The following is a 23,633-nucleotide window of genomic DNA, read 5'->3' on the forward strand; positions in this document are numbered from 1 at the left end:
CACAACATACGGTGGTCCATCCAATGTACGTGAGCTATACAAGCATACCAACATCAGCCAGTGCCACTATGCTCTCAAATAAACATCAGAATCAAAATCTAAACAATCACACTCATCATAATAGTCTCAGTAATAATAGTAACCATCATCTCAGTAACAGTAATCATGCTATTTGTACAAATACTACTACTTCTACTACTACTCCAACTGCAACGAAAAAGAAATTCTCCTCATCCTCTCAGCATCAAACATCTCTTCATAAGCAAATTCTAACATCAACAGCAACAACTAACCACAACAATGCAAACAACAACAACAGCAACAGCAACAATAGCAACCAACACAGCAACAGCATTAGCCATAGCAATAGCAATAGAAATAGCCACAACAGCAATAATGCAAACAACAGCAACTGCAACACTTTCTTAATACACACACATCATAACAATAGCAATCATCATCAGCAACAGCAATATTCCAATTCGCAGGGCCGTCGGGAGGGCAGTTTTAATGGTAGTTTGGTTAGTAACAGTAGTCAGTTTGAACCCTTTAATACCGGCAGTAGTCATCATCATAGACGTGGGCGTCATAGGAATATGTCACCCACTAGTCGTAGTTATACACCTAATCCTAGTAATGCCAGTAACTCTCTAACCCACATGCTATATAGTCCTAAACAGAGTCGCAAAGTGCAGCCCACTTCCTCGAACAGTATATTTCCGGCCAATATAGATTTGGCCCAAAAACAGCCCATTATACCGGCCTATTATGATGATAGTACCGCCAAGGCAGATCATCAGTTGTATGTTAATGGTTCTAGAAGACAAATGCTTTTGGCCCAGTCTCCCACCCAGGATACTACCCCCTCACTTTCCTATGCCTCTTTGCAAAATTCCAATCAAAATTTGAATTCCAGTTTAAAACAGAATAACACCACAAGTTTGGGTTCGGCTGGCGGTAATGCCCTCAACAGTTCTTTAAGTAATAGTAACTATAGTTTAACCAATAGTTTAAATAATAATAAAACACAAGCGGCCATAAATAGTGCAGCTGGGGAGGGTCATTTTGCCCGCATACATTCCAAACCCAAACCGGCCAAATCGTCCAGTTATAGTAGTTTTAAACATGCAAATGCTGCAGCAACTGCTGCTAATGCTGGCTCCTCATCGGTAAATGGTCAACGTGCTGATGTCAAATATTCCCAAATTTTTAACGAAAATCCCAGCCATCAATTTGATGAGTCTTTTGAGGAAGATAATTTCTCTATACAAAATCTTAAAACCGATGAAGGTGTAACCTATGTACCCTTTACCAAACCCACTCCGGGTAATTACTTTCTAACACCTTCAACTCATTTAACAGAAAACAATAATTCACCCAATTCTTTAAATTCCTTGAACTCACAAAGTTCTCTTAACAATAATAGCAACCACCATACACAGCATTTGCGCACAAGTCCGAATAATAATTCGTCACAAATAACTCATCATAACTATCATGACAATTCTGGTATTTTACTAGAACATGGTGCTATCTTACAGCCCCTAACAGCCCATGACTTAAATCCAGCTCAAAGAGCTTTGTATCAGCAAAATGGTTTGCCCTTCCATCCAGCCTATTCGCCTACACCGTATAGGCAAAATTCAGCCTGTCCGGCCCAAAAGCAAACCCCCAGACCTACTAACATACCGCTGCCCAAAGTGCCCGTCACTTATGAGGCGGAATTTTTGTCCCCCTCGGCGGTAACACCACCGCCTCCACCCCAGCCTAGGCCACATATATTTCAGCCTCGCACCGGTACGGCACCCTATCCGGATCTCTCGCCCGAGGTAACCGAACGTTATGCCATGCCCACTCAATATATACCGAGATCTCCGGTAGCTACGCGTATAGCCAGACGTCAGCGTCAGCACAATGCGCACAATGAACGATCTCATGCTCCCATCAATAGTTCCGCAAATTTTTGCGATCAAATACGTGACACACCACCCGGTTATGCACCCGATAGTGCCTCCATGCACACCTATACCATTTCAAAGGCTCGTTCACACGATCGTTTGTCCTCGTCACGCAATGTCAATGGTTCATTGCGGGACAAAGAACGATCGTCGCCTGCGTCCAATAATAAAGACAGCCAGCGTGATCAAGAGGAGCTAGCTCCACATGTTAATCGTCGTAGCGGCCGTAGAGATGGTGTTAAAATACGTCCTCGTTCTTATTGTAATTCCATGTCGGGTGGTGAGGGTGTTATTAGAACTAATATATCCAGTGATCGTAAATTGGGTTTTGCCGCCTAGAGATTTTTTTCGTTCGTATTTATTAAGAGTAGTTAGTTAAAATTTTTTATAACTAATAAGAGAAATTTGTCCAAAATTTTGTAGTTTATTAGAAAAAATAAGTGAAGGTGAAGAAGTAAAGAAAAAATGGCGTTTTTTTGTCAACAGGGGTTTCACCTTAAAATGTTCCTTAGATTTGTTAGGCAACGGAACCGAGCACAGCTTTAATTAATTAAAAGAGAAAACATTTTTTAAATATGAGTTTTGAGAGCAGAATGTCAGCTTAATTTTTGAAATACTTTCTTTTAAGTTGTGGGTTAATGAGATCAAGATACTGGATGAAAGCCAGATATTCTATAAAAACTGTCTCTGAACGAGAGTCAGATTTTCAACGAATAATTACTCTAGTCTAGAGCCAGATTTTCTGTGAAAACTGACAGAATTTCTATGAAAACTGACTCTAGACTAGAGCCAGACTTTTTATGAAAACTGACTCTAGACTAGAGCCAGATATTCTAAGAAAACTGACTCTAGACTCGAGCCAGATATTCTATGAAAACTGACTCTAGACTAGAGCCAGACTTTCTATGAAAACTGACTCGATATTAGAACCAGATTTTCTATGAAAACTGACTCTCGACTTGATTCAGATTTTCTACGAAAACTGACTCCAGACTAAATCCACATTTTCTAAAAAAAGCTGGCCCTAGTCTAGAGCCACATTTTCTATGTAATCTGACTTTAGCTCAGAGCCAAATTTTCTATGAAATCTGACGACAACTGACTCTCAGTCTACAGCTAGATTTTCTATAAATATTGACTGAAACTGTCTATAATCTAGAGCAAGCTTTTAGCTTCAGGAAAGCTTTCAATTTTGAGCTGCAATCAATTATCTTGATGACCAATGAAAAGGTGCTTTCTTTAACGATAATAAGTGGAAAGTTCAAAACGATCGTAAAATTTAGCTTTAGTGATCGTGTGCTAAATGTGAAACTTTAAGAAATTTGATTAACGTTGTTTGCATTAAACAAATTAGTTAATAACTTTTTTGTAAAAGTTATCGTCTATAAATTTTAAGCGATCTCCCGGTTGCAGTTTCTTAGCTTTTAGTTAGCGTTAATAGAAAACGATCTGTGTTGTGTGTAATTTCGGTTGACTGTGGAGTTAAGCTTTTAGTTAGCGATAACTCTTTATTGGAAATAAATCAAACAACTTAAGATCTCAACAATATTATCTTATTAAAATATATATTTAAACTTTGCCAGTTATCGTTTGACATTTGTAAATAATATTTAGATGTGACCTGCAGGTCTGTCAGAAGCTTTTTATAAAACTTTTTCTAAATCAAAAAAAAAAAAAAAAAAAAAAACAAAACTTAACTTAACTTCTAATAAGTCAAAATTTTATATTGACTGGATCAAGTGAAGACTATTCTTCTATAAAAGCTGACTCCTAACTAGAGTAAGTTATTCTATAAAAAATCTATAATTAGAGCAAGTTTCTCTATACAAGAGCTCATGTCTTGAGCAAGTTTTTATATATAAAAAAGCTGTAGCAAGTTTTCTATAAAAATAAGCTTTTGACTAGACCAAGTTCTTTTTCAGAAAATAGTCTCTATACTAGAATAAGTTTTGCTGTAAAAAAAAAAATAAAAAAAACTTTATCTAGAATAAAGATTTTCTATTACAACAAGCTTAGACTAAAGCAAGTTTTTATAAAACAACTAACTTTAGACCCGAACAAGTTTTTCTATAAAAATAAGCTTTTGATTAGAGCAAGTTTTTCTTTGAAAATAAGCTTTTGATTACAGCAAGTTTTACTATAAAAACAAGCTCTAGTATAGAGCAAGTTTTTCTATAAAAATAAGCTTTTGATTAGAGCAAGTTTTTCTATAAAAATAAGCTTTTGATAAGAGCAAGTTTTTCTATAAAAACAAGCTCTAGTCTAGAGCAAGATTTTCTATAAAAACAAGCTTTAGTCTAGAGCAAGTTTTTCTATAAAAATAAGCTTTTGATTAGAGCAAGTTTTTCTATAAAAATAAGCTTTTGATAAGAGCAAGATATTCTATAAAAACAAGCTTTAGTCTAGAGCAAGTTTTTCTACAAAAACAAGTTCTAGTCTAGGGTAAGTTTTTCTTTAAAAGTAAGCTTTTGATTCGAGCAAGATTTCTATAAAAATAAGCTTTTGATAAGAGCAAGTTTTTCTATAAAAACAAGCTCTAGTCTAGAGCAAGATTTTCTATAAAAACAAGCTATAATCTAGAGCAAATTTTTCTATAGAAACAAGCTTTTGATTAGATCAAGTTCTAGTCTAGAGCAAGTTTTTCTATAAAAACAAGCTCTAGTCTAGAGCAAGTTTTTCTTTAAAAGTAAGCTTTTGATTCGAGCAAGATTTCTATAAAAACAAGCTCTAGTCTAGAGCAAGTTTTTCTATAAAAACAAGCTCTAGTCTAGAGCAAGTTTTTCTATAAAAACAAGCTCTAGTCTAGAGTAAGTTTTTCTATAAAAACAAGCTCCAGTCTAGAGCAAGTTTTTCTATAAAAGCTTCTCCTACGCTAGAGCAAGTTTTTCTATAAAAACTGCATCTAGTCTAGAGCAAGTTTTTCTAAAAAAGCTTTTTCTAGTCTAGAGCAAGTTTTTCTTTAAAAGCGTTGTCTAATCTAGAGCAACATTCTCTGTAAAAGCTTTTTCTAGTTTAGAGAAACTTTTTTCTATTAAAGCTTTTTCTGGTCTGGGGTACGTTTTTCTATAAAAGCTTCTTCTAGTCTACAGTAAGTTTTTCTATAAAAGCTTTCTAATCTAGAGCAACTTTTTTATAAAAGCTTTTTCTACTCTAAAGCAACTTTTTCTATAAAAGCTTTTTCTGGTCTAAAGCACGTTTTTCTATAAAAGCTTTTTCTAGTCTAGAGCAAGCTTTTCTATAAAAGCTTCTTCTAGTCTAAAGTAAGTTTTTATATAAAAACTTTCTCTGGTCTTGAAAATTTTGTAAGAAAACTTTCTTCAAATCTGACAGACCTGTAGCTTTGACATAAGTTTCTCCGAAAAACGTAATGACCACAAAAGTTTTCAAATCATTTTTCATTTCACCCAAATTAATACACAACATTTTCGCCAAATAAAAAGCACGTTGTTTTCTCCTTTTTTAATGTTTTTAAAAAAAATAATTTTTATAAATCATTTCTTTAAAATTTGAGTATCGTATCGAAAATATTATTTTTTGTTTTTATAGCTTAATAGACTGCGATTGCTGACGTTTGTAAATTGTATTAATAGTAAAAAAAAAACTATATATTAAGGTTTCATAGATGCCCGAGATCTCTTGCTAAAACTCAGACTCGTTCAAAAGAACTTAAAATGGTTCTAATTTAGACTTTACAAAATAAAAATCTGCCTTCCTTAAGCTGCCAAATAATAAAAAAAAGTGCTGTATAGTATTTGTTTTGAGTTATAATTTTTTAATAATATTTTTTTAAAAAAGTTAATTTTTTTACTAATCTTAAACAACTGTAAGTGTTTAAAAGAAAATTTGTTAAAAAATTAATTAACATTTTCCTAAATGTTGTGTACTAAACTAAAGAAGTGTGTGTGTTGTGTTGTTTGTTTTTTCAAAAATTTAAATTTTATATAAAATTTTTTAAATGTCTGTTATTTGTGTGTAAAAAATTAAAAATTTAAATTATTTTCTTTGTTGTTTTTCTTAAGTTAGTTAGCTAAAGAAATTAACGAACATTTTTTTTTTTGCAAAAAGAATTTAAATATTATTTCTTTTTAAAGAAGAAATAATTTTGAAAATTTTAAATTTTGAAATTTTGCAAATATGTAATAAAAAAACTAAATATGGAAATGTGTGTGTGAAAAGCAAGTATGAAAGCTTTTTTTTAAATAATATTGTAACTTTTACAATTTATATACTTACAAAGAAATAATTGAAATATTATGATAAGATAACCAGTGATTTGAAAACAATACAAAAAGAAAATCAAAATTTGTTAGAAATTAAATACAAGGAAAATTTAAAGAAAATATACTTATAAATAAATATAAATAATTAATTAAGAAATTAAAGTGGTTTTGAGGTAAAAATTATGGAAAAATGGGAAATTTATTGAAAATTTTCTAAAGGTGAACTATTTATATAAAAATGTTTGAAATATAAATCTTGATCGAGACTTTAGATTATCTAGACTATAGACTTTCTGTAGTCCAGACTATCTCTAGTCCAGATTATAGACTGTCTACAGTTAAGACTATAGACTATCTATTGTTCGGACTATAGACTATCTATAGTTCGGACTATAGACTATCTATAGTCCAGACTTTAGATTATCTATAGTCCGGGCTATAAACTATCTATAGTACAGACTATAGAATATCTATAGTCCAGACTATATACTATCTATAGTCCAGACTATAGACTATCTTTTGTCAAGATTATAGACTATCTATAGTCCAGACAATAGCTTATCTATAGTCCTGACTATAGACTACCTATAGCCCAGACTATAGACTATCTATAGCCCATACGATAGACCCTCTATATTCCAAACTATGAACTATCTGTAGCCCAGACTATAGACTATCTATAGTCCAGACTATAGACTACCTAAAGTCCAGATTATAGATTATCTACAGTCTAGACTATAGACTATCCATAGTCTAGACTATTGACAATCTATAGTCCAAACTATTGACTATCTATAGTACCGACTATAGATTATCTATAGTCTATACTATAGACCATTTATAGTCTATACTATAGACCATCTATAGTCTAGACTATTGACTATCCATAGTCCAGACTATTGACTATCCATAATCCAGACTGTAGACTATCTATAGTACAGACTATAGACTATCTATAGTCCAGACTATAGACTATCTATAGTTCAGACTATTGACTATATAGTCCACACACTACACTATCTATAGTCCAGACTATAGACTATCTATAGTCTAAATTATAGACTATCTATAGTCCAGACTATAGACTGTCTATAGTCCAGACTATAGACTGTCTATAGTCCAGACTATAGACTTTCTATAGTCCAGACTATAGACTGTCTATAGTCCAGACTATAGACTGTCTATAGTCCAGACTATAGACTTTCTATAGTCCAGACTATAGACTGTCTATAGTCCAGACTATAGACTGTCTATAGTCCAGACTATAGACTTTCTATAGCCCAGACTATAGAATATCTATAGTCCAGACTATAGATAATCTATAGTCCAGACTATAGATAATCTATAGTCCACTATAGACTAACTACAGTCCAGACTATAGACTATCTATAGTCCAGACTATAAACTATTTATAGTCTTGACTATAGACCATCTATTGTCTAGACTATAGAACATCTACAGTCTAGACTATAGAATAAATATAGACCAGATTTTAGACTATTTAGACTCTAAATTTTAGAGTCAAGACTATAAACTATCTATAGCCCACACTATAGACTATCTATAATCGAGACTATAGACTACCTAAAGTCCAGATTATAGACTATCTACAGTCTAGACTATAGACTATCTATAGTTCAGATTATAGACTTTCTATAGTCCAGATTATAGACTTTCTATAGTCTAGACTATAGACTATCTATAGTCCAGACTATAGACTATCTATAGTCCAGACTATAGACTATCTATAGTCCAGACTATAGACTATCTATAGTCCAGACTATAGACTATCTATAGTCCAGACTATGGACTATCTATAGTCCAGACTATAGACTATCTATAGTCCAGACTATAGACTATCTGTAGTCCAGACTATGGACAATCTATAGTCCAAACTATTGACTATCTATAGTACCGCCTATAGTTTATCTATAGTCCAGACTATAGACTATCTATAGTCCAGACTATAGACAATCTATAGCCCAGACTATAGACTATTTAGAGTCCAGACTATAGACTATCTGTAGTCCATACTATAGACTATCTGTAGTCCATACTATAGACTATCTATAGTCCAGACTATAGACTATCGATAGTCCATACTATAGACTATCTATAGTACAGACTTTAGTCAATCTATTGTCCAGGCGGTAGCTAGAGTATGGAGAATCTATTATTTAGGTTATGGATAATATATTGTTCAGAATAAGATTTAAGTTTAGTCCAGACTATAGGCATTATATAGCCCAGATTGTTGAGATTCTATAGTTCAAAAGAAAGCTTATAGAATTTTGATTAAATTTCCATAAACTTCAAAACCACTGTCCACGCAAAAAAATAAATGAAAATATTTTTTTTTTTTTTTTTTAATTAACTAAATAACTAGCAGATCATGCAACTGCTATATTGTGCTCTTTAAAAAGAAACAGCAGCTAAAATTTTGTTTAATTTATTACAAATTTTTTTTTTTTTTATTAAATAAAAGCTGAATTTAGCTGAGCTAAAAAAACAACATTTTTTTATTATTATATTTAGCCTACTAAACAAGAAAATTTAAAAAAGATAAAATTTATATATTAACAAAATAAATGTAATTGTTTTATTATTTTCAACTGTGATATTATGAAAACAAAAACAAATGATGAAAAAAAAAACTTTAAAAATCAAAAAATTAATTAAAAAAAAGTAATTAATTATATATTATATGTTATAAAAAAAGTGTAATAATTAAATAAATGTTTTATGTGTAGGAATTGAATTCTTAAGAAAAAAAATAAAATAAAATTATGGAAAATTAAGGCTTTTTTGAAAAAGGACAAAGAAAACACAAAAAAACTAAATAAAATTGTATATGAAATGCCTTCAAGTTTGAAAAACATAAAAAAAATAAATTAATAAAAAATTAATTATTTACAAAATAAAAATTGAATTAAATATAAAGAAACTTATATTAAATGCAAGCATTAAAATTGTTAACAACAAAGAAAAGAAACTATTAAAAATTGTTATAATTAAATGAAAGAAACACGAAAACGTAGTATATACATATATATTTAACTATTTAACTAATATTTTTTATTAATAATAATTAATTAACTACTATAGTTTTACATTAACATTATTAAAAACAAAAGAAACATATTGATGAAAATATGTATAACAAATGCTTCAAATGTTTCATTTAAAGTTGTTTATTTAGTTGGAGCTTTTAAGCTAAATTTCCATTCTCTAGACTGATCATAGATCTTTCTAAAGGTAAATACGGAGGAAAGGAAAAAGTGTAGTCCTAACTATAAACAATCTATGGTCCAGAATATAAACAATCTATCGGTTAGACTACAGACTATCTATAGCCCATACTATAGACTATCTATAGTCCAGACTATAGACTATCTATAGTCTCGACTATAGACAGTCTATAGTCCAGACTATAGGCTATCTATAGTCCAAACTATAGACTATCTATAGTCCAAACTATAGACTATCTACAGTCCAAACTATAGACAATAAGTAGTCCAGACTATAGACAATCTATAGTCCAGATGATAGTCAATATATAGTCCAGACTATAGACAATCTATAGTCCAGACAATAGTCAAGAAGATAGCCAATTTACAGTTTAGGCTATAGACTATCTAAAGTCCAGAGTATAGACTATCTATAGTCTAGACCATAGATTATCTACTATCTATAGTCCAGAATATAGACTATATATAGTCCAGACTATAGACTATCCATTGTCCAGACTATAGACTGTCTATAGTCCAGACTATTGACTATATATAATACAGACTATAGACTTTCTATAGTCCAAACTATAGACTAACTATAGTACATACTATAGACTATCTATAGTCCAGACTATAGACTATCTATAGTCCAGAAAATAGACTATCTATAGTCCAGATTATAGACTATCTATTGTCTGCTCTATAGACTATATATAGTGCAGACTATAGACTATCTACAGTCCAGACTATAGACTATCTATAGTCCAGACTATAGATTACCTATAGTCCACACGATAATCAATATATAGTCCGGACTATAGACAATCTATAGTCCAGACGATAGTCAAGAAGATAGTTAAACTATAGTCCGGGTTATAGACTATCTAAAGTCCAAACTACAGACTATCTGCAGTCTAAGCTATAGACTATCTGTAGTCCAGATTATAGGCTATCTATAATCCGGACTATAGACTATCTATAGTCCAGACTATAGACTATCTATAGGCCAGACTATAGACTATCTATAGTCCAGACTATAGATTATCTATAGTCCAGACTATAGACTATCTATAGTCCAGACTATAGACTATCTATAGTGCAGACTATAGGCTATCTATAGTCCAGACTTTAGACTATCTATAGTCCAGACTTTAGACTATCTATAGTCCAGACTATAGACTATCTATAGTCCAGACTATAGACTATCTATAGTCCAGACTATAGACTATCTATAGTCCAGACTATAGACTATCTATAGTCCAGACTATAGACTATCTATAGTCCAGACTATAGACTATCCATTGTCCAGACTATAGACTGTCTATAGTACAGACTATTGACTATATATAATACAGACTATAGACTACCTATAGTCCAAACTATAGACTAAGTATAGTACATACTATAGACTATCTATAGTCCAGACTATAGACTATCTATAGTCCAGAAAATAGACTATCTATAGTCCAGATTATAGACTATCTATTGTCTGCTCTATAGACTATATATAGTGTAGACTATAGACTATCTACAGTCCAGACTATAGACTATCTATAGTCCAGACTATAGATTACCTATAGTCCACACGATAATCAATATATAGTCCGGACTATAGACAATCTATACTCCAGACGATAGTCAAGAAGATAGTTAAACTATAGTCCGGGTTATAGACTATCTAAAGTCCAAACTACAGACTATCTGCAGTCTAAGCTATAGACTATCTGTAGTCCAGACTATAGGCTATCTATAATCCGTACTATAGACTATCTATAGTCCAGACTATAGACTATCTATAGGACAGACTATAGACTATCTATAGGCCAGACTATAGACTATCTATAGTCCAGACTATAGACTATCTATAGTCCAGACTATAGACTATCTATAGTGCAGACTATAGGCTATCTATAGTCCAGACTTTAGACTATCTATAGTCCAGACTTTAGACTATCTATAGTCCAGACTATAGACTATCTATAGTCCAGACTATAGACTATCTATAGTCTAGACTATAGACTATCTATAGTCCAGACTATAGACTATCTATAGTCCAGACTATAGACTATCTATAGTCCAGAGTATAGACTATCTATAGTCCAGACTATAGACTATCTATAGTCCAGATTATAGACTATCTATAGTCCAGACTATATACTATCTATAGTCCAGACTATAGTCTATCTATAGTCCAGACTATAGACTATCTATAGTCAAGACCATAGTCTATCTATAGTCCAGACTATAGACTATCTATAGTCCAGACTATAGACTATCTATAGTCCAGACTATAGACTGTCTACAGTCCAGACTATAGACAATTTATAGTCCAGAAAATAGACCATCTATAGTCCAGATTATAGACTATCTATTGTCTGCTCTATAGACTATATATAGTGCAGACTATAGACTATCTACAGTCCAGACTATAGACTATCTACAGTCCAGACTATAGACTATCTATAGTCCAGACTATAGATTACCTATAGTCCACACGATAATCAATATATAGTCCGGACTATAGACAATCTATAGTCCAGACGATAGTCAAGAAGATAGTTAAACTATAGTCCGGGTTATAGACTATCTAAAGTCCAAACTACAGACTATCTACAGTCTAAGCTATAGACTATCTGTAGTCCAGACTATAGGCTATCTATAATCCGGACTATAGACTATCTATAGTCCAGACTATAGACTATCTATAGGCCAGACTATAGACTATCTATAGTCCAGACTATAGACTATCTATAGTCCAGACTATAGACTATCTATAGTCCAGACTTTAGACTATCTATAGTCCAGACTATCGACTATCTATAGTGCAGACTATAGACTATCTATAGTCCAGACTTTAGACTATCTATAGTCCAGACTATAGACTATCTATAGTCCAGACTATAGACTATCTATAGTCCAGACTATAGACTATCTATAGTCCAGACTATAGACTATCTATAGTCCAGACTATAGACTATCTATAGTCCAGATTATAGACTATCTATAGTCCAGACTATATACTATCTATAGTCCAGACTATAGTCTATCTATAGTCCAGACTATAGACTATCTATAGTCAAGACTATAGTCTATCTATAGTCCAGACTATAGACTATCTATAGTCCAGACTATAGACTATCTATATTCCAGACTATAGACTATCTACAGTCCAGACTATAGACAATTTATAGTCCAGACTATAGACTATCTATAGTCCGGACTATAGACTATCTATAGTCCAGACTATAGACTACCTAGAGTTCAGACTATAGACTATTTTTGATCCAGACTATTGACTATTTATAGTCCAGACTATAGACCATCTATATAGTTCACACCATGAAATAAATTTGTGCAATATATACGTCTCCGTCTATCTATAGTCCAGACTATAGACTATCTATAGTCCAGATTATAGACTATCTATAGTCCAGACTAAAGACTTTCTATAGTCCAGACTATAGACTTTCTATAGTCCAGACTATAGACTACCTAGAGTTCAGACTATAGACTATTTTTGACCCAGACTATTGACTATTTATAGTCCAGACTATAGACCATCTATATAGTTCACACCATGAAATAAATTTGTGCAATATGTACGTCTCCGGTAGAACATATTAAAAGAACTTGTGCTACTGTTATGAGAGCAGCTTTCAGTTAGACTGTTAAAGCTCCTCCAAAAAGAGCTTTTTTATAACAAAAGCTTTAATTTCACTACAGAAAGTGAAATCTAAAAATTAGATTTTTAACTGAATAAACAACAATTTTTATGCATTAATAACAACTAAAAAAAAACTCTAAATGTAAAATTAAAAATTTATTTTAAGCGATTTAAACATAAAAACAAACATTCTCTCTTACAAATTTTTTGTAAAAATTACAAAAAATAAATTTAAGTAAATGAAAAAAAAAAACAAATAATTTGAAAAATAAACAATAATTTTAAGAACTTAAATTTAAAGAAAAATGAAAAATTCTTAAAATAAAACAATAAAAAACATTTGTTTTTCTGCACCTGTTGATAATAAAGCTTTTAAAAAGCTTTTTTTTTAAGGCAAAAAATTTGGTGAAAGGGAATTCAATTCAATTGAATGTTTTAGCTAAAAACCTGATTTTTTTAAACTAACTTGTGTTGAACACTGTATTTTTATTTTATTGAATTATAATTTGTTTATGTTTTTTATTTAATTTCTAATTGTTTTTTTATATAATTTTGTGGTTTTTTGCTGCTTTTATTTAAAAAAAAGTTCTTCTTGTAACTAATTTCTTAAAAAAAAAATCTGTAGTTTTTGATAACTGACCCAAAAAATAAGTATTTCCACCAATTAGCTTGTATTTAACATCATTGAAAAGGTAAACTTAATTACTTTAGATTAAAGCACAGTGGTGAAAATGGGGAAAAAATTGGAAAAAAGCTTTATTTTTTAGTTGAAATTATTAATATAATTTAGTTATATTTAATTAAGTTGCGAAAACTTTATACCTCTAAATTTGCACTACAAAGTATAATAAGAAGAAAGCTTTAACTAGAAAGCTTCAACAATAAGCTTTGAACTAAAAACCTATTATGAAATTTGCATAAAAAGCTTGTGCTTTTGAAGCTTAAAAAACATAAAACTTAAAGAATTTCTTTGAAAAAAATAGCTTTTAAAACTTTTAATCATTAAGCTTTAAAGAAACTTTCTGATTTTCTCCACTGTGCTTTCAAAATTAATTTTCTTAAAATTATATGTTAAAAAAAAAATTTTAACAAAACTGAAACTAATTCTAAACTTTTAACTCTCTTCTTTCCCTCCCTTCAAAAACAACAACAGTGAAGCATGTTAATAAGAAATCGAAACATCGACAGTCATTGTACTCGATTGAATTTGGACCGAGTTTGGATACCATAAGAAGTCGAGCCGATACAATACTCGATTATGGTGACGATCAAATGCATGAACGTGGTGGCGGCTTAGAGGGCGATAATGGTGAATTAAGTCCGAAACCTATGACACCGCGTCGTGTTAAAAGGCGTTCGGTTATGCACAGGGGCAGTAATAGTCGTCAATCAACAGCGAGTAGACGTAGTTCTAGCCACAGCAGTCATAAAAATACCTTAAGGGGTGAGGGTAGAGGAGGAGGAGGAGGTGATGGTTCAGGAGGAGCTGGCTCTACGGGTACCCATTCGAGAAGTAGTACCAGAAGTTCCAGACGTAAATATCATCAAAATCCTGTTACTAAACTATTGGATCAACAACAGCAACAACAATCCACCATGCATATACATGGTCATCATCCTAAACAGCCGGTTCAGCAATTTGGTTCTTTTCATCATAAGGATTCCACACCCGCCTTGACTGTATCCAATTTGCAATCTCTTAATCAGGAAATACATAATAATATTAATGCTGTTTCCTCTTCTATTAATGGTGGCGGCATTGGCAGTCTTACCAAAACCAATAACAATCATTATCAATCATTTCGCAAGAATATACCACCAGATCCCATCTACTATAATACCAATGCCCAGACTGCCTATCTACAGCAACAACAATGGCAGCAACTGCAGCAACAGACACCCTCTCCCATACCTACACTAGATGAGCCACAATCTCCTACTTTGACTTTAACCCCCTCACTGGGTGGGGGGCACTACAATCCCACCTATCAACATTCAACCACAAATCTAAATGATGGTGAACATGTAGATGAATTATATAACAATCGTCCACCCTCGGTGAGATCAAGTTATTCTAATTTCCATGGTGCCAGACCCATGTCGTCATACCTATCAACCACCAATACTACAGAAAATGTTTTTGTCAATTTGGTGGCCAGTAATACAGCACAAAATTCGGCTACTCAACATCCCCATCCACCACCTTCACCAGCCACCTCTTCATTTCATCAACAGCAGCAGCAGCAATTGCCTCATGAATCACCTTCCACTCCGCCACTCTATCAACAACATCCTTTACATCAACAATCCTTAAGTCAACACAATCTACCGCCACCACCCCCCTTGCCAGATCCACCTTATAACGCGTCTCAACCGATACCGTTTCATAAACGTACCGCTTCACGGGAAAGTATACGTTCGATGGCTTTTCTTAATAGTGGACCACCAGCGTATAATCTTAATTATCATACACCACCAGATTCGGAGACAACGATGTAATCGAAAGTAAGCGGAAGAGAAGAACGAATAAAACGAACCACCTTGCATCACCACTTGGAACACCGTCCATTTTGCCTTTAGTAGCCTTAGTTTGAAAAGAGGAAGATATGATTTACATTTAGTTTATCCTAAAATGCAACTCTTTTTTAAAGATCACTAAAATTTTTCTAATTTTCACAATGTCTTGACTACAGATCAGTCTTAACTATTGATCAGTTTGTAGTCTGAGCACAAATGAGACTGTAGTCCTTATTATTGATCAGTCCATAGTTTAAGGTATAGATCACTTTATAAGCTTGATTATATATCAGTTTATAGTTTCGACTATATATCAGTCTATTGTTTAAACTATTGATCGGTTTATAATCTTGACTATAGACCATTTTATAGTCTTACCTATAGATCAGTACATATTCATGATTATAGATCAGTCTATAGTATTGACTATAGATCAGTCTATAGTATTGACTATAGATCAGTCTATGTATTGACCATACATCAGTCTATATTATTGACTATAGATCATTCTATAGTCCTGACTATAGATCATTCTATAGTCCTGACTATAGATCAGTCTAAATTATTGACTATAGATCATTCTATTGTCTCGACTACAGATCAGTCTATGGTCTTGACTGGGGATCAATCTATAGTTTTGACTACAGATCAGTTTTTAGTCTTGATTATAGATCAGTCTATAATATAGATAATGATGTTTAGATGTTTAGTATTGACTGTAGATGTTTAGTATTGACTGTAGATCAGTCTAAGGTCTTGAATATACATATATACATATATCAGTATATAGTTTGGACTATAGATCAGTTTATAGTCTTAACTATAGATCGGTAGGTGGTTAGATCTGTAGTCTTGACCATATATTAATCTATAGTCTTGACTATATATTAGTCTAAGTATAGTCTTGACTATAGATCAGTCTATAGTCTTGATTATAGATTAGTCTATAGTCTTGACTATGGATCAGTCTATAGTCTTAACTATAGATCGGACTATAGTCTATACTACAGATCAGTCTATAGTATTGACTATAGATCAGTCTATAGTATTGACTATAGATCAGTCTATAGTCTGGACTATAGATCAGTCTATAGTCTGGACTATAGATCAGTCTATAGTCTAGACTACAGATCATTCTGTAGTCTCGAATACAGATCATTCTATAGTCTTGACTATTATAGATTATAGATTAGTCTATCGTCTTGACTATGGTTCAGTCTATATTCTTGACTATAGATCAATCTATAGTCTTGACTATAGGTCAGTCTATAATCTTGACTATAGATCAGTCTAAAGTCTTGCTATATATCAGTCTAAAGTCTTGAATATAGATCAGACAATAGTCTATAATCAAGTTTATAGAGTCATCTATAGTCTTTACTAAAGAAGTGTGTATCGCTCTGCCTATATATTAGTCTATAGTCTTGACTATATATTAGTCTATAGTCTTAACTATAGTTAAGTCTATATTCTTAACTTTAGATCAAACTTGACTATAGATCACTTTATAGTCTGGATTATGAATAAGTCTGAAATCTTTTTTATTTTGCAATCTCAATAAATTTTAAAATAATTCTGAACAGAGTTGCATTTATTATCATAAATCTTCTGTATACATACTCTTCCTCCTTTTAAACAGGGTACCATAAACATTTAAAACAAGCCTTCCCAAAATAGCTTTAAGTTTGTATTTATAAATAAATACAATTTATATAGAAAAAAGCTTAAAAAAATAACAATTAATATTTAGTTTAAAACTATAAATAGATTTTATTTATATCGAATATATTTAATAATTTAGTATTAATTTATATACAGTTTAAAACAAGAGAACTATAGCATAAATATTGCATTTGCCTATTTTTATTAAAAAAAAAAATACTATATAATAAAGATAAAAGGTCTTATTATTAATTGAAAAAATAATAATTAATTAACAAAGTCTTACAAAACTTTCTTAAAATAAAATGATTTTTTATTAAGATCTTAAATGTTTAAACAATTTCATATTTTTGCTAAATTCATGTTCATTTAATTTTAATTAAAAATTTTCTGTAACTTTCTTTTTTTCAATCAAAAACCAATTTTACCAAAGTACTTTTGTAAATATTGCAAGAATTTTATTTCTTTAACGATGATTTTAAATTATTATTAATAATATTGAGAAATTATATTATTTTTTAAGAATTTATGTAATTTTGTTAAATAAACTAAGAATTAAAAAAATTGCTTCCAAAATAAACGAAAATTTAATGTTATGATTGTTTTTCTCGACGAAATAACTAGTATCAGGCATGGAAAATTCAGTACTTTACTACTTTTTTTGGTACTTTTTCAAACTAATAAACTTTTGATAAGTAGTCCACAGTAGTATTCAGTCTGTAGTAGAGTCTATAGTATAGTCTATAGTATAGTCTATAATCTAGTTTATAGTCTAGTCTATAGTCTAGTCAATAGTCTAGTCAATAGTCTAGTCTATAGACTAGTCTATAGTCTAGTCTATAGTCTAGTCTAAAGTTTAGTCTATAGTCTAGTCTATAGTCTAGTCTATAGTCTAGTCTATAGTCTAGTCTATAGTCTAGTCTATAGTCTAGTCTAAAGTTTAGTCTATAGTATAGTCTATAATCTAGTTTATAGTCTAGTCTATAGTCTAGTCAATAGTCTAGTCAATAGTCTAGTCTATAGACTAGTCTATAGTCTAGTCTATAGTCTAGTCTATAGTCTAGTCTATAGTCTAGTCTATAGTCTAGTCTAAAGTTTAGTCTATAGTCTAGTCTATAGTCTAGTCTAAAGTTTAGTCTATAGTCTAGTCTATAGTCTAGTCTATAGTCTAGTCTATAGTCTAGTCTATAGTCTAGTCTATAGTCTAGTCTATAGTCTAGTCTATAGTCTAGTCTATAGTCTAGTCTATAGTCTAGTCTATAGTCTCGTCTATAGTCTAGTCTATAGTATAGTCTATAGTCTAGTCTATAGTCTCGTCTATAGTCTAGTCCTATAGTCTAGTCTATAGTCTAGTCTATAGTCTAGTCTATAGTCTCGTCTATAGTCTAGTCTATAGTCTAGTCTAGTCTAGTCTATAGTCTAGTCTATAGTCTAGTCTATAGTCTAGTCTATAGTCTAGTCTATAGTCTAGTCTATAGTCTAGTCTATAGTCTAGTCTATAGTCTAGTCTATAGTCTAGTCTATAGTCCTAGTCTATAGTCTAGTCTATAGTCTAGTCTATAGTCTAGTCTATAGTCTAGTCTATAGTCTAGTCTATAGTCTAGTCTATAGTCTAGTCTATAGTCTAGTTATAGTCTAGTCTATAGTCTAGTCTATAGTCTAGTCTATAGTCTAGTCTATAGTCTAGTCTATAGTCTAGTCTATAGTCTAGTCTATAGTCTAGTCTATAGTCTAGTCTATAGTCTAGTCTATAGTCTAGTCTATAGTCTAGTCTATAGTCTAGTCTATAGTCTAGTCTATAGTCTAGTCTATAGTCTAGTCTATAGTCTAGTCTATAGTCTAGTCTATAGTCTAGTCTATAGTCTAGTCTATAGTCTAGTCTATAGTCTAGTCTATAGTCTAGTCTATAGTCTAGTCTATAGTCTAGTCTATAGTCTAGTCTATAGTCTAGTCTATAGTCTAGTCTATAGTCTAGTCTATAGTCTAGTCTATAGTCTAGTCTATAGTCTAGTCTATAGTCTAGTCTATAGTCTAGTCTATAGTCTAGTCTATAGTCTAGTCTATAGTCTAGTCTATAGTCTAGTCTATAGTCTAGTCTATAGTCTAGTCTATAGTCTAGTCTATAGTCTAGTCTATAGTCTAGTCTATAGTCTAGTCTATAGTCTAGTCTATAGTCTAGTCTATAGTCTAGTCTATAGTCTAGTCTATAGTCTAGTCTATAGTCTAGTCTATAGTCTAGTCTATAGTCTAGTCTATAGTCTAGTCTATAGTCTAGTCTAGTCTATAGTCTAGTCTATAGTCTAGTCTATAGTCTAGTCTATAGTCTAGTCTATAGTCTAGTCTATAGTCTAGTCTATAGTCTAGTCTATAGTCTAGTCTATAGTCTAGTCTATAGTCTAGTCTATAGTCTAGTCTATAGTCTAGTCTATAGTCTAGTCTATAGTCTAGTCTATAGTCTAGTCTATAGTCTAGTCTATAGTCTAGTCTATAGTCTAGTCTATAGTCTAGTCTATAGTCTAGTCTATAGTCTAGTCTATAGTCTAGTCTATAGTCTAGTCTATAGTCTAGTCTATAGTCTAGTCTATAGTCTAGTCTATAGTCTAGTCTATAGTCTAGTCTATAGTCTAGTCTATAGTCTAGTCTATAGTCTAGTCTATAGTCTAGTCTATAGTCTAGTCTATAGTCTAGTCTATAGTCTAGTCTATAGTCTAGTCTATAGTCTAGTCTATAGTCTAGTCTATAGTCTAGTCTATAGTCTAGTCTATTCTAGTCTATAGTCTAGTCTATAGTCTAGTCTATAGTCTAGTCTATAGTCTAGTCTATAGTCTAGTCTATAGTCTAGTCTATAGTCTAGTCTATAGTCTAGTCTATAGTCTAGTCTATAGTCTAGTCTATAGTCTAGTCTATAGTCTAGTCTATAGTCTAGTCTATAGTCTAGTCTATAGTCTAGTCTATAGTCTAGTCTATAGTCTAGTCTATAGTCTAGTCTATAGTCTAGTCTATAGTCTAGTCTATAGTCTAGTCTATAGTCTAGTCTATAGTCTAGTCTCTAATCTAGTCTATAGTCTAGTCTATAGTCTAGTCTATAGTCTAGTCTATAGTCTAGTCTATAGTCTAGTCTATAGTCTAGTCTATAGTCTAGTCTATAGTCTAGTCTATAGTCTAGTCTATAGTCTAGTCTATAGTCTAGTCTATGGTCTAGTCTATAGTCTAGTCTATAGTCTAGTCTATAGTCTAGTCTATAGTCTAGTCTATAGTCTAGTCTATAGTCTAGTCTATAGTCTAGTCTATAGTCTAGTCTATAGTCTAGTCTAGTCGGGCATATAGTCCAATGGAAAAATAATTTAGTACTTTAAAACCTAAAAAGTACTATTTTGTTTTAAGTTACAACTATTTCAAAATTTAAATTTTCCATGCCTGGTATATATTACTTACCTTAGTTTTTGTAGTTGTTGTTGTTGCAGTTGTCTCCTTTATTTCAGAATTGATACACAATAATTAAATTTTTCTCACATTTTGCTTACATACAATTTCTTCTTTAAATAATTGTAATAATATAATAAGAAACATATTAATGATTTACTAATATATACCCCCACTTACACTCCCACTCAACAATACTATCGTTCGTGTTGGGCTGCTGACGAATGGCCTTGGAAACCAAAAAACAACAACCGTCTTCTAACAATTGCCTTAACAATTTTGGCAAATTAGACATTTTTATTAAATTTTATAACACTTTTTTCTTTAATTTCTAAAACTTTTTTGATAAATATTTTTATATACCGATAGAAATAAACATTTGTTTAATATTAAACAACAAAAATATTTTATTATTAACAATTAATTAATGTTTTAGCTTAATTTAAATAGTGCAACCAATCCAAAACAACCGAACACTTTAGAAATATTAAGAAAACTAATGAAATGAAACAATAACAAAAAGCATCCATCACTTATTGCAGTTGTTGTTGTTATTGTTATTAGATATTTTCCCTTTAAATGGAGTACATACTAATAATAACAATAACAACAACAATGACAATTTCTCTTACCATTTGTTGCTTTAGTTATTGGTCTTCTTCTTTAGTTGCTACAAAATTTCTAAAGTGTTCGATTGTTTCGTGTTAGTAGTCCTGTTTAAATTAATCTAAAGCGTTAATTAATTGTTAATATTTAAATATTTTTTCAAATAAGTTAAAGAGTTTCTTATCGTGCTTTCAACCCCAATTTTTAAATAAATTCACTGTAATGTATTGATGGTGGGGAAGCTAGTTCCTATGCGCATTTCGCCGGTTGCTTAAGCCAGCTCATCAGGAAACCTTTCCCAATATTTTAGGAAAACTAGAAATGTCTTATGAAAGAATTATTTTAAACTCAATAAGAATTCAAAACGCATCTTTCACAAAACATTAAAGTTTTGACAAAACACCAACAATAACAGTGAGTTTATTTTTTCTTACATTCCTTTCTACACTTGGCTGGTTGTTTTCCAACTCTAAATGCAGTTGTAAGGGGAAAAAAAAAAATAAAACAAAATAAACAACTTCTATTTTGTTGTTTATAAAAACAACAGAATAGGGTATTCAGTTTTAAATGCACGGGCACTTGCAAATTTAATTTAAAAATTGATTTCGGGATTTTTATTATTTTTTCAAATAAGTTAAAGAGTTTCTTATCGTGCTTTCAACCCCAATTTTTAAATAAATTCACTGTAATGTATTGATGGTGGGGAAGCTAGTTCCTATGCGCATTTCGCCGGTTGCTTAAGCCAGCTCATCAGGAAACCTTTCCCAATATTTTAGGAAAACTAGAAATGTCTTATGAAAGAATTATTTTAAACTCAATAAGAATTCAAAACGCATCTTTCACAAAACATTAAAGTTTTGACAAAACACAAACAATAACAGTGAGTTTATTTAAAACTGAATACCCTATTCTGTTGTTTTTATAAACAACAAAATAGAAGTTGTTTATTTTGTTTTATTTTTTTTTCCCTTACAACTGCATTTAGAGTTGGAAAACAACCAGCCAAGTGTAGAAAGGAATGTAAGAAAAAATAAACTCACTGTTATTGTTGGTGTTTTGTCAAAACTTTAATGTTTTGTGAAAGATGCGTTTTGAATTCTTATTGAGTTTAAAATAATTCTTTCATAAGACATTTCTAGTTTTCCTAAAATATTGGGAAAGGTTTCCTGATGAGCTGGCTTAAGCAACCGGCGAAATGCGCATAGGAACTAGCTTCCCCACCATCAATACATTACAGTGAATTTATTTAAAAATTGGGGTTGAAAGCACGATAAGAAACTCTTTAACTTATTTGAAAAAATAATAAAAATCCCGAAATCAATTTTTAAATTAAATTTGCAAGTGCCCGTGCATTTAAAACTGAATACCCTATTCTGTTGTTTTTATAAACAACAAAATAGAAGTTGTTTATTTTGTTTTATTTTTTTTTTCCCTTACAACTGCATTTAGAGTTGGAAAACAACCAGCCAAGTGTAGAAAGGAATGTAAGAAAAAATAAACTCACTGTTATTGTTGGTGTTTTGTCAAAACTTTAATGTTTTGTGAAAGATGCGTTTTGAATTCTTATTGAGTTTAAAATAATTCTTTCATAAGACATTTCTAGTTTTCCTAAAATATTGGGAAAGGTTTCCTGATGAGCTGGCTTAAGCAACCGGCGAAATGCGCATAGGAACTAGCTTCCCCACCATCAATACATTACAGTGAATTTATTTAAAAATTGGGGTTGAAAGCACGATAAGAAACTCTTTAACTTATTTGAAAAAATAATAAAAATCCCGAAATCAATTTTTAAATTAAATATTTTTGTTGAAAATTGTTTATAAATACCGTTACGGAAAATTGTATATATGAAAGTGTTAAATTATTAGTTAAAATATGTATTTTAAAATATTGCCAAAATTCAATGCAATTTTGTTAGGCCGGGCGCCGATCGGTGATTTTCTTTTGTCGAGTCATTCGTTTTGTTAAATGTTGAGAAAGCGTTAATCAAAAAGGGGTAGTGGGAATGTATGGAAAGAAAAAAAAAATTAGTTTGAAAAGATGTCGGAGGGGAAAAGGTGTTAAAAATTATTAATAAAGTTAAAGAAAAAGTGTTGGTGGGTATGTATGTAAATACATATATGTATGTATGTGTTGCAAAATGGAAATATTGTTTTTTGTAAGCACGGAAATACAAACGGAAGAATGTCGGTCTTTGGACCACAAAATTAAAAGGTGAGTTATTTGAAATAACTTTCTTTATTATTTGACCAAAAAAAGTCTTCGCTAAAGTCGAGTCTATAGTCTAGTGGAAATTTAATTTAGTATTCTAAAACCTATAAATTCTTCATGCCAGCCTAGTACATATGAACTT

At 31.3% G+C, this 23,633-nt stretch overlaps 1 protein-coding gene across 3 annotated transcripts; it reads left to right on the top strand.

Annotated features, from left to right (window-relative positions):
- The first annotated feature begins 388 nt into the window (after nt 1-388).
- LOC119612460 (vacuolar protein sorting-associated protein 27-like) lies at nt 389-16,568 on the top strand. 3 transcript variants are annotated; one of them, XM_037968268.1, is made up of 2 exons: nt 389-521; nt 14,226-16,568. In XM_037968268.1, the coding sequence occupies exon 2, from the start codon at nt 14,345-14,347 to the stop codon at nt 15,569-15,571; it is 1,227 nt and encodes a 408-aa protein (XP_037824196.1). In that variant the 5' UTR covers nt 389-521; nt 14,226-14,344; the 3' UTR covers nt 15,572-16,568. The 3 variants fall into 3 exon arrangements, with proteins under 3 accessions (XP_037824196.1, XP_037824195.1, XP_037824194.1); XM_037968267.1 differs by lacking the exon at nt 389-521 and adding an exon at nt 4,802-5,781; XM_037968266.1 differs by lacking the exon at nt 389-521 and adding an exon at nt 4,802-5,696.
- The last annotated feature ends 7,065 nt before the right edge of the window (nt 16,569-23,633 follow it).

Source organism: Lucilia sericata, unplaced genomic scaffold (genome assembly GCF_015586225.1).
Source record: "Lucilia sericata isolate MDLA Ls3-8-SP2 unplaced genomic scaffold, ASM1558622v1 Contig001694F_arrow, whole genome shotgun sequence".
NCBI classification, from domain to species: domain Eukaryota; kingdom Metazoa; phylum Arthropoda; class Insecta; order Diptera; family Calliphoridae; genus Lucilia; species Lucilia sericata.